General features: G+C 36.1%; 1 protein-coding gene and 1 long non-coding RNA gene across 2 annotated transcripts in view; one reads left to right on the forward strand and one right to left on the reverse strand.

Annotated features, from left to right (window-relative positions):
* LOC128575182 (uncharacterized) overlaps window positions 1-12,787 on the forward strand; it is a 48,995-nt gene that overhangs the window by 12,503 nt on the left and 23,705 nt on the right. The window contains exons 2-4 of the long non-coding RNA XR_008376943.1: window positions 3,102-3,221; window positions 3,734-3,850; window positions 6,299-6,351. This is a non-coding gene — a long non-coding RNA (uncharacterized LOC128575182). The remainder of the gene's footprint in view (window positions 1-3,101; window positions 3,222-3,733; window positions 3,851-6,298; window positions 6,352-12,787) is intronic.
* The window catches only part of KIF27 (kinesin family member 27), a 135,356-nt gene continuing 127,285 nt past the window's right edge, over window positions 4,717-12,787 (reverse strand). Inside the window, exon 18 of the mRNA XM_053576488.1 lies at window positions 4,717-10,829. Coding sequence (XP_053432463.1) covers window positions 10,345-10,829 — 485 coding nt within the window. The 3' untranslated portion in view covers window positions 4,717-10,344. The remainder of the gene's footprint in view (window positions 10,830-12,787) is intronic.

Genomic DNA, 12,787 nt, shown 5'->3' on the forward strand with positions numbered 1-12,787 from the left:
GAACAGAATTCATGGATCCATACTTCCTGGCTTTAAAATTTACTGCAAAGCTTCAGTAATAAAGACAGTGTAGTATTGGCATAGGATATATAAACAATGGAATAAAGTTAAGAGTCCAGAAATAAACTCAGATATCTGTGGTCAGTTGGATTACAACCAAGGTGTAAAGATAATTTTTTGAGGAGAGAATAGTTTTTTCAACAAATGCTGCTGGGAAAACTAGCTATCTACATGCAAAAGAATTAATTTGGACCCCAACCTAAGACCATATATGAAAATTATTTAAAAAGGGATCAAAAGCCCAAAAGTAAGACTAAACACTATAAAACTTAGAAAAAAAGATGGGTGTAAATCTATATGATTTTGGATTAGAGTGAGTGGGTGAGGAACTTGTGGCCTTGGGGCCACATGTAGACTTTTGACTGAATTCAAATTTTATAGAACAAATCCCTTTATTAAAAAGATTTGTTCAGTGAAGTTTGGATTCAGTTAGGGGCCACACTTGGGGATATGGAGGGCCCCATGTGGCCTTGAGGCTGCAGGTTCCTCATCCCCTTAGGACGACTAAAGCACAACCAAAAAATGAAATAAATTGGATTTCATCAAAAGTGTTAAGTGTCATAATGCAAAGACCACTATCAAGATAGTGAAAGGACAACCTAGAGAATGGGAGAAAATATGTGCAAATCAAAACTTTGTTAAGGGACTTTTATCTATAATATATAAAGAACTTTTACAACTCAACAGTGAAAAGACAAATAAATTAAAATGGGCAAAGGATTTTAAAAGACAGTTCTCCAAAGAAGGTACACACGCAGCCAATAAACACATGAAAAGATCCTCAATATTAATTAGGGAAATTTTACTCAAAATCACAATGAGATATTTTATATTCACTAGGATGGCTATAATCAAAAAAGACAGAGTGGACGTCGCTCATGCCTGTAATCCTAGCACTCTCAGAGGCCAAAGCAAGTGGATTGCCTGAGCTTATGGGTTGGAGACTAGCCTGAGCTAGAGTGAGACCCCGTCTCTGAAGAATAGCCTGGCATTGTGTTGGGTGCTTGTAGTCCCAGCTACTCAGGAGATTGAGGCGAGAGAATCGCCTGAGCCCAAGCATTTGCGGTTGCTGTGAGCTATGATGCCACAGCTCTGCGGAGGTTGACAAAGTGAGACTCTGTCTCAAAAAAAAAAAAAGACAGACAGCTGAGCATAGAACTTTGGGAGGCTGAGGCAGGAGGATTACTTGAGAGCAAAAGTTTAGAACCAGCCTGAACAAGAGGGTGGCAGGTTCAAACCCAGCCCCGGCTGAACCGCAACCAAAAAATAGCTGGGCGTTGTGGCGGGCGCCTGTAGTCCCAGCTACTCGGGAGGCTGAGGCAAGAGAATCGCGTAAGCCCAGGAGTTGGAGGTTGCTGTGAGCTGTGTGAGGCCACGGCACTCTACCGAGGGCCATAAAGTGAGACTCTGTCTCTCCAAAAAAAAAAAAGAAAGAAAAGAGTGAGACCCTCTGTCTACATCTTATATATCTGTATCTTGATCCTAAACTTGTAATAAATCATAAGCAATGATATAGATCAAAGTAAGTTTAGGTAAAGCAATATCCTGTTTGTGAAGAGACAGAATGGCTTGATAAAATGAAATCAGTGCTCTTCCCCACCTATCAAAACTTGTTGGATGTGATTTCTGTATTCAGATATAATTATGATTCTTTTCCCTTTTGAGCATGCATACATTATGTCAATTGAAGAGCAAATTTTTTCATCAGTGAATTTACATTATTTTTACAGCTTTATGTATATGTGCGCTCAGACACATTCTTCCATCAAGAAAGCACATAAGTCTCTATTTCCTTGCCCTGCTTTATTTTCTCCATAGTACTTATCACTGGATTGTAAGTTATTTGAAGGATAGAGCTTTTAAATTTCAGCTGTCTGCAAAAATAAAAGATTGCTAGAAAACATAAAGCAGGAAAACACCTATAAATTAAAAATCTATAGAAATTTCCATTATTTATAGAGTGTGTATAGCTGCCTTTCTGAGTTTTCAGAAAATAAGTAATTTTAGCTACTAGCCCACTTTTTGGAACAGGTACAGATTCCTGTATAAGAACCAACCTGAATAGCTGGGCATTGTGGCAGGCGCCTGTAGTCCCAGCTACTTGGGAGGCTGAGGCAAGAGAATCGCTTAAGCCCAGGAGTTGGAGGTTGCTGTGAGCTGTGTGAGGCCACGGCACTCTACCGAGGGCCATAAAGTGAGACTCTGTCTCTACAAAAAAAAAAAAAAAAGAACCAACCTGAAAAGTGTTTTGGTTTGCCATGGCCTGCCCAACTAACATCACATAATCAGGTCCTTATACCTAGCTTCCTTTCTCATGCAAGATACTGAATTTTATAATAAACCTAACTAAGAGGACCTTAGTACCACTGTCAGAAAAAGTGTATGTTAGTATTCTTCCTTTCTGATTTATTTGTTCACAATCCACTAGAACACTTACATATGCAGGTTCCGCTGCCCTTAAAGTCTTGGCCTTCTCTTGGATTACTTGGCTACTCAGGTCCTCAGTGCTTCTAGAGAAAAAATTAACATTGGCAAATACTTGGCCATCTAAGGGGAATGAGCTTCCCTCTGAATGCTTATGAAGAAGAGGCCACCATGGTAATGTCTAATTTAATTCTAATATACTTGTTGTATATAGTAGCTAAGAGTATCAAATGCCAAATGAAGACTGACTTATGCTGTTAATTTGATCACATACCTACCTATATATGGAGCAAAAAATTAACTTCTGATAGATTCCTTGGGCAGATAGAGTTTCAGAGACCATTGTGATTACTAAATGGAGATAATTCTTCTGTAGATGCAGTTTAATAATTCACAAATGTATTACTAAAGAAGTAATAGCCAAAAACTGGTGGTGAAAACCTAGTAAAAAACATGTCCCTTTATTCATAAGTCAAAGAAATAGTCATGAAGCACTTCTTATGCCTATGAAAATAGATTCAGCATGACTCTAAAATATTTTCTTGTGAAGATAGAATTTACATGAAACTTCCTAGAGTATGCTGCTGTTTCTAGTTTTTATTTTTTATTTTGTTCAGTTTAACATGAGAGTGCCTATGACTGGGTGGCATTGTTCATGTTGGTAATGTAAAGTGCAAGTTGTAATTGTGATCTTCACCTGGGAAGTGCACCATTTACCTGTACATTGTACCTGTCAGGTGAGAACTTACCAAACCCTCCCCCTTCTTCTTAAATTTCATTGAGTTTTTCTCTCATGTGTGCATATTACTGTTAATCTACAAGTTTTAACTTAATATTTAGTATATGAGTATTTCTACTAATGATAACATATACATAGTATATGACTAAAATGTTGAGTTTCTATTTGTTTACAAAATGTCTTATATATAAAATAAGCAACCCACCTGTGTGCCAAAAAGTTATCCAATTTGACAACCAACTCTATGGAAAACTTACAATTTTATCTTAAATATATATGATGCTTCAGTTTTCAATTTGCTTTCTTTTTTGTGTTTCTTTTTCTGTCTGTCTATATTTTTTTGAGACAGAGTCTCATTCTGTTGCCCAGGCTATAGTGCCATGGCCTCAGCCTAGCTCGCAGTTACCTCAGACTCCTGGGTTCAAGTGATCCTTCTGCCTCAACCTCTGGAGTAGCTGGAACTATAAGTGCCCACTACAACACCTAGCTAATCTTTCTATTTTTTAGTAGAGATGGGATCTCGCTCTTGCTCAGGTTGGTCTCAAACTCCACCTCAGTCTCCAACAGTGCTAGGATTACAGGCATAAAGCCACCACGCCCAGTCACAACAAAGGACTTTTAATTAAGGTAAGTTCAAGTTTCTTAGACATACTGTTATTGCATACTTAATAAAGTATGGTGTAAACATAACTTTTATATGTTCTTAGAAACCAAAAAATTCATGTAACTTGCTTTATTGAAATATATGCCTTATTGCAGTTGTCTGGAACTGAACCTACAATATCATTGAGATAGTGCCTGCATGTGGTTTGTCATTAACCAAAATATCGTTATGCAGCACAGTTATAAATTCTTTTTTTTTGGCCGGGGATGGGTTTGAACCCACCACCTCCGGCATATGGGACCGGCGCCCTACTCCTTGAGCCACAGGCGCCACCAGTTATAAATTCTTTCTCTGAACCATTTCTTTCCTCTTACATTATATCGTGTGCATTTAAAAGTAGCCATGTAGCTTCTTCAATATTTTGCTTAGAAATTTCTTCAGCCAGATATGTAAGTTCATTACTCTTAAATTTCAACTTTCATAAGGCCCTTAGATATGGACACAATTCAGCCATGTTATTTGCAGTTATATGATAACGATGGCCTTTATTTCATTTTCCAAGTCTGGTCTAGTCTACTCTTAATTCCATCTGAGACTTCATTGGGATGGCCTTTACTGTCCATATTTCTATCAATATTCTGATCATGGCCATTTAAGTGATCCCTAAGAAAATTTAGGCTTTCCTTAGTCCTGGGGTCGTCTTCTGAGCCCTCACCAAAATTGCCCTTAATGCTTTATTCATGGAAAGCTTTCATGTATTAATTTGATAAAGCAACATACTATCATATAGTAAAAATAGCAGTTTTCTTCTCAATTTATTAGATAATTACTTTTAAGTTGCATTTGAAAAAATAATATTTTGATTTTTAAATGCATGAGTGATTCATAAATAGCTTTAAAAAAAAAAAAAGTGTGGGCCAGGCATGGTGGCTCACGCTTGTAATCCTAGCACTCTAGGAGGCTGAGGCAGATGGATTGCCCTAAGCTCACGTTTGAGACTACCCTGTCTCTAAAAATAACCGGGCATTGTGGTGGGCACCTGTAGTCCCAGCTACTTAGGAGGCTGAGGCAAGCAAATCACTTGAGCCCAAGAGTTGGGAGTTGGTGTGAGCTATGACACCATGGCACTCTACCAAGCATCAAAGTGAGACTCTGTCTCAAAAAAAAAAAAAAAAGGTTTGGCACCCGTAACTCAGTGAGTAGGGCACCAGCCACATACACCAAAGCTGGTGGGTACAAGCCCAGCCTGGTCCTGCTAAACAATGACAACTGCAACCAAAAATAAAAGAGCCAGGCATTGTGGCAGGCACCTTGTAGTCCCAGCTACTTAGGAGGCTGAGGCAAAAGAATTGCTTAAGCCCAAGAGTTGGAGGTTGCTGTGAGCTTTGATGCCACAGTGCTCTACTGAGGGTGACATACTGACACTCTGTTTTGGAAAAGAAAAAAGAAAAGGCTGGTGTTTTAGAAAATGTCATTTAATATATTCCTTTAATAACCTGGGTCATTCTAGTCATGTCTTACAGCTGGTGACACCTGCAGATAGCCATGAAAATGTCTAGTGAAACAGACAGGTTTAGGCCCAGGCCTCAATTATTTCAGGTAATGCCCAACCCCTGCCCCCAGGTGATAAGATTTCAAAAGGAGATTGGCCCTTACTATAACATACCTTGCCCTGTTCCCATTCTTCCATCTAGAGAAAACACTCATGTTAGAAAGTGACAACAACAAAACTTTGACAATTCTAATACTTATAAATTATCAAACTTATGAGTAAGTTGAATTCAGATAACTCCTTACTTCTTTTCTCTGACAGGGTAGGACAGTGAAATGCAACGCAGGACACAAACAAAAATGAGAAATATTAATTCAGCCTCTAAGATAGGCCGGTGGTTGCTGGTTTGTCATGAATGAGTCTTTTAACCACAGGTTTTTTCAGGGATATTAATTCAAGGATATTGTAGCACAGAGAGAAATTAAGATAGTGGGGATAGTATTGTTTTATAAAGTTAAATCCTGTCACTTTTGCCTACAACCAAATGTTTATGCTTTGGTATAACTTTCATGGTTTTTGACTAGTGAGAATCATAAGTCCTAACTTCTTTCTTTGGTTTATATTGTTAAGTTGTTGGAATTTAGCTAAAACTACCTTTTCTTGTCATTCTATATTGGATGGCTTCACAATTTCTATTTGAATTCTGTCTAGGATGGCTTCTTTTCATATAATCCTGAATGATAAATAATCATAGGAAAATGAACCAGTATAAAAACTGAGGTGTCTATCTTCAAATGACAATCAGTACAAACTAGCAGTATTCGTTAGGGTTTAGACATAGCCAAAGATTGAAAATAAGTTTCATTTTTCTTGCCAGAGAAATAAAATATATTCTCTCAAAATACTTGCAAATTCTTTGTTGACATGGAATGCTTGCAAATAAACCTCTTTCTCTCCTATCCCCTCAACCCTGTCTCAGTCATCTGTCTTCTCAGAGCTATTGGAACACTGGATCATTGTGAAGACTGAAGGGTAAGAAAGCACATGCCTATTAATTTGTTGATGGTATAATTGGGAGTCAAGGTCCAAGAAGTGGGTCTTTTAAAAAATAAGATACCTCAAATCAGAAAAATAAATTCTATGGGTTTGAAAAATTATACCTTATTTTGTATATACTATAATAAGCTTGAAAACACAATAACACAGGATGTAAATATAATTTACAAATAATTCCTTTTGTCTACTTTACACAATTATTAACTAACAAATGGAGCTTTATATTTCCAAAAATCATAAGTATAAATTTTTAAAAAATTAAATAATTTTCTACTCTTTTTCTGTTGTGAATGTGTTGTTCCTTGGGCATGCCAGGATCTTGCTTATTATTAAAACTGTGTGAGATTGTTGTATTTTTCTCATCTAGTACTATATAAAACTGTGGGCTATAATTAACCACTACAACATAATACTTAAGTCTAATGCAATATATCTGGGTTCAATCAAATTATACTGCTAGCATTTCAAATATAGCCATTCTGTTGACTCACTGTGGAAATTCCTAGAACAAAAAAATATAAAATGGACAAATGAGAACTATGCAAAATGTCAGAAGACAACATTATAACATCAATATTTTTGAGATTTCTTTTTATAATTTTCCCTTGTTCTAATTGTTCCTATGTCCATGTTGGAGTCATGTTGGAGTCCAACACGAAGCCCACCATAAAAATCACCAGTCCAATTATCTGCCTTGTATATAATGTATTCTGAGAGCAAGGAATGGGAGCAGTCATCCCCTGGTGCAGGCAATAAAGAGTGTGTTCTTTGTAGAGAATTTAAAAGCAATAAAGACTATGAAAAGTAAGTCTGCTTTTATCAGCAGCAATGACAGTAATAAAATATTCCTTCTTATTGGGCAGAGGCTCCCACTACTTTACCCCTGATACACCACTGCCCATATATGCTCAAAAATACTACATACATACACAGTGCACTTTAAATGTTTATTGCCGAAGAATCTCATTCTCACCTTTATTTTCAGTTTTTGAAAATATAAATGTAAAAGAAGAGTATGTTATCAGGACTAAAGAATGCAGCCTACTTCCGTTACAACTTTAAATGTAAAATACATGAATATATGGATATGAGTGAGTGACTTTCTACTTGTACTTTCAGATATTGGTACACCTCTGTTTTAAAGTCACAAGTTATGTACCTAAATAACTGAAAGGTCAAAACATGGCATACTTGTATTTAACGTATGAGAATCTGTGTTGACCACAAAACTGAATTCCCACTAAGGATCCGACTCCATTATAATTCATTTTAAAATAAGACTTTTTTTCCCATAGAAGGCACCTATTCTCACATAAGCATTCATCACTTTATAAACAAGGCTAGTAGAAATACAATTCACATTACTGAAGATTATATGTATTTTTGCTGAGTCCTTGGACTCTGAGTATGGAGATACGGAGAATTGAGGGACCAAAAAATTACATGAACAAAAGAACAAAGCGTAAAGCACAAAACCACCTTCATCGATGTTCTCACATCTATGGTTCCCATAACTATATAGTTTTCCATCTCTGTTATCTACACTACTGTGGAGTTAGGAAAGGAATTATTACTTCAAGGAGGCAAATATTTTTCCTTTTGAATATTCTGTTATAGGTAGAGAAAAAAGAAACAAGGAACAAAAAAGAAAACCACAACATTTTACATATATGCAAAAAAGGTAAACACAATGACAATGTTTAGACTAAGGAAAGCATATGAAAAAGAATAAAATCTATTATTATATACATAAAAGAATAATTTTATTTGTCTTGGAAATGTGCCTTATTTTTATCTTTCCCTTGTGAGAGCACTGACTACAGTGAACAGAGATTGACTTCCAGAATATATTATTCAAGACATTATTTACATATGTGTTTGCATGTGTGCATAAAATATTGCATAGCATATGAAGGATCTCTATGTTTAACTAAAAGGAAAAATATCATACCTTTCTTATTTAGAGATCAACTTTTGAATTATCAAACCTAATATCACTGTTGGTCTGATATAAATTTTCTTGTTTTTTTTTTTATGAGTTGGCTTTCAGGAAATAATGTCTATAATTCTATACGTAAAACAAGTATCTGTTAATTTCTTGGGCAAGCAGTAGAAATACAATCCACATTCCAGTATCAGAATACATTCTTACATGAATTATTTCTAATTAAGGCATAGCATGTTACTTAATCTTGTAAGAAATTTATAGTTAGGATTTTAATATATATTTGTTAATAAATGTATAATTGCTGTCTTTTGTTGGAGGCACCGGCCTTTTGCATATATGGATATATATATCTGTATATCCATCTATGCATGCCATATAAACTAAAGGCAAAAAAAAGGAAGACTAGCTGAAAACCAGAATCTGACTTCAGATAGTCCCTGGTTAAAATAAAATTTCCAAGTTATTTTAAAAATTAGTTTGAAACATAAAATGTCTTATTGGGCTGAGGTTATAAATTGTTCCATTCCCAGATAAGTCCACAGAAATCTATTTAACCCATAATTTAAATGAACTTTAGTACCATCCATAAAAGATTAAAAAGAAACAAACCCGTTTACCTATTTGGAAGTTTGTATTTTTTTTTCCTATAGGACCTGGTTTTTACCAATGAGACTAAGAGCTAGTAACTAGAAAAAGAGAAGCCTGGAGTCTTTGAGCAAGGATGATATTTTGGGTCTTAGGTGAGATAGTCAAGGTCAACAGCAACAGAGGAAAGGGCAAAAGAAAAAAAGGTCTGTGGCAGTATCAGGTAGGGAAAACAAATTCAGCAAGGAAGTGGGTGCATTCATAAGTCAGAGTGATTTTGCTACTGCTCTCACCCAAACATTACTTAGTTTAAGAAACTCAACTTTGGTTTACCAGTGGAAGTTTAGAAAAGTAACACAAATAACAAAATGTAAGTAACAAAATAATATCTTAGGGCACTATGGTGGGGTGTTTTCCTATGATTAAAAAATATTGTGAAAAAGCACAAACTATTATTTGGTGGGAAGACTATTTGGTTCTTAGTTACGAACTAAACTGTACATTAGACAATAAGATTTCTACCAAAAAAGGGGAAATTTTAGCAAAAATTTCATTTATATATTTATAGACCCAGTGCAGTTTGGCTTGCTTGTTTGCACAACCTGAATGAGGAGGTTGTAGAAAAAAAATCTCAGACTTAAGGGCCATCAAATTATTAGCTAAAGATACCTTTGGCCAGACTTCAGACTTTACAGATATACTCCATGTGACCAGATATGTCACAACTAGTATTCTTTTCCTTGAAATACTACAATGCATTAGTTTTATTTTCTTGTTCCCCTGTTCCGTGGAATTGCATCCATTCTTCCAATTTTAGTAGCATAATGAGAGATACAGTGAGTCCACAGGGCGGAGAAATGAAAACTTATATTCTGTAGTATTAACAAACTAGTAACATAACATTATAAGTAAAAAAAAAAATTCCAAAAACAGAGCAGAGCATTCTTAAAAAGTTGAGACTGACCACTCAACTTCTGTGGGATCTGAGGACTGTAAATTAACCTCAATCCATAAATGTGATGGGTTGTCTTAGCCCACAGACTGCATTTTGGCACAGATTTTCAGCCATGCCAAAACATATGCAGCAGATGACGCTCCCTATGATACAAATAACAATATACTTGATGGATATTTTAGTCTGTTAGTTTTGTCCTTCAATTATGCTTGGGAAAAATTTTAAGTGTATTTATAAGTGGAAATATTTAAATGTTATCAAATATTAGAAAACATGTTTGATTATAGAAATATAAATTAAAACTCCCCAAATATACTATAGAAGATATACACAACTCTAGATTATAAAAGGATTAGGGAATCCTTCCTCCCCTTCTTTATCCTGAGGGAAAAGATAGTGAGTTTCAACTTTAATTTTTAACAAGTTAGAAAAAGAAATCTTTTTACATATCTACTAAATTAAAATCTCTGTTGTTAAATGTTTAAGTTTTTAAGTCACTTGGTTTCCTAGATACTTCAATGGAATCAGGAGTCATTGATCCAACCCCAACTCCAAGGCTGGACCGTCGTAATGATACCTCCAAGGCAGAAATTTGACGTAATTCTTTGCGACACAATTTTACATGTGTAGCACCATGACGTTGTCCCACATTTTCCACAGGCTGAATTTGGGATGATGGTCCACAGTAAGATTTTGTAAACCGATTTTCATCTGTTTCTGTTTTGTCTTCATTGCTTAACAAATGCCCACTGGGGGGTGCTAAAGAGCTACAAATTGGAGGCAATTCTGGGACTTCTTCCCCAAGCTTCTGATGATTTGGTTGCATTCTTGAATTGCTTGCCAAACTGTCTATTTCTATTTCTTTTCCACTTAATTTCAGACTTTCAGTTCTAGATGCCCATTTTAAGTCTTCTGAAAGCATGCCTCCTTCCTCTGGGTTTAGGATTCCACTTGCACCATCATGATCTAAAAATAATCCCCAAACCAAGATATTAGAGATTAATTTTCTCAAAACCATGTATTTTAATTCTAATACCTAACATAGCTACATTATTATCATTTGATGTACATATACATGTTTTCCAACTTTTTATTAAATTCTTTCAGATGAACAGATATATGAATATGAATAATTCTAATTTTCTTATAGCTACCTTGCTATAATTCAGAACTTTATGGAACAAAGTTGAGAAAAAGTCTTCTAGTGATTTTGGTGCTCCCTGGAAATACAGGAGTGCTTTGGGCCTCTCTGTTGCCTTTCCATGCCTACCCTTTCTTGAGCTTGCCACTAGTGAATTCCAAATACAGGTCAAATGAAGCAGCACTGGATAATATTAGCTCTCCCCCATATCTCCAGGGAAACCTCTGAGATTTGGCATTATATGTGTGAAATCTGGTTCTAGTTGGCACTCCTAGCACGACAGGAGGGTTCTGCTGTTTGAATGTCCTCTGGGGTTTGTGCCACAACCTCTACCATCAGAATGAACATGACAGAATACCCCTTCAAATCAAATATCCAAAATCAAACACAAAAACTTGCTTAAGGAAAACCCATATAGGTACTAGACCTAATATGATGAAAAATGTCAACTTTAACATATGTTGATATATGCTTAATATACATTTTGTTGCAAAGACAAGGTTTAAAAGCAGAGGATGCACTTTAGCAAATCCCAAGCCAAATCTATCTCACAGACATGTTTCACTCAGCCTGTAATGTTCTTAATTCTTGACTCAAAATTTAAAAATTGGGAAGTTTCATATAAAAATAGCAATTGCTATTGCTATTTCTAAATAGCAATAGCAACTGAAGTAGAGTTGCCCCTGCCAGTTCAGATGAATGCTGCCGTCTGCACCACACACTGGCTTCCCCAGCTCCTGCAGGCATTTTAATTTGTAACCTTTGGTTTAAAACATAACTGACTTGCTAGTTTTTAAAATTCTGTCAAAACAAACAACCCAAACTAGCAAATGACAGATCCTTACATGGAACTAAAGCAGATACTAAGTTGACCATAGGCAGGGGCTCCCAAACTTCGTTATACATTAGAGTCACTGGGAAGCTTTTAAAAATTCTGTATCGGCTCAGCGCCTATAGCACAGTGGTTTATGGTGCCGACCACATACACCAAGGCTGGTGGGTTTGAACCCAGCCCAGGCCAGCTAAGCAACAACGACAACTGCAACAGAAAAATAGCCTGGTGTTTTGGCAGGTGCCTGTAGTCATAGCTACTTGGGAGGCTGAGGCAAGATAATCGCTTAAGCCCAAGAGTTTGAGATTGCTGTGAGCTGTGATACCACGGCACTCTACCAAGGGCAACACGGTGAGACTCTGTCTCAAAAATAAAAAAAAGTCAGCACACTTACCTGCCTAACACGAAAGAAAAAAAAAAAGAAAAGAGAAAAAAATTCTATATCACAGTGTCTGGGGCAGGGAGCAAGGTGTCTTACTTTGTAAAGATAATATGTGAAAAAGTGGAGATGGGTTCATTATCAAGGCTTACTCCAAAAACCCCTCGGATTCTTCACAAAAGGAAGTTACCCCTCTTCCAGAAATAATTGAAGGAAAAATCTAGGGACAGATTAATTTGCTCATGATTATGTGAGTAAAAGAAGTTGGGATTCTACTTAGAGACCTAAAAATAGACCTGCCATTCGATCCTATAATTCCTTTACTAGGTTTATACCCAGAAGACCAAACATCACAATATAACAAAGACATCTGTACCAGAATGTTTATTGCAGCCCAATTCATAATCACTAAGTCATGGAAGAAGCCCAAGTGTCCATCAACCCACGAATGGACTAGCAAATTGTGGTACATGTATACCATGGAATATTATGCAGCCTTAAAGAAAGATGGAGACTTTACCTCTTTCATGTTTACATGGATGGAGCTGGAACATATTCTTCTTAGCAAAGTA

Source organism: Nycticebus coucang, chromosome 2 (genome assembly GCF_027406575.1).
Source record: "Nycticebus coucang isolate mNycCou1 chromosome 2, mNycCou1.pri, whole genome shotgun sequence".
NCBI lineage: Eukaryota > Metazoa > Chordata > Mammalia > Primates > Lorisidae > Nycticebus > Nycticebus coucang.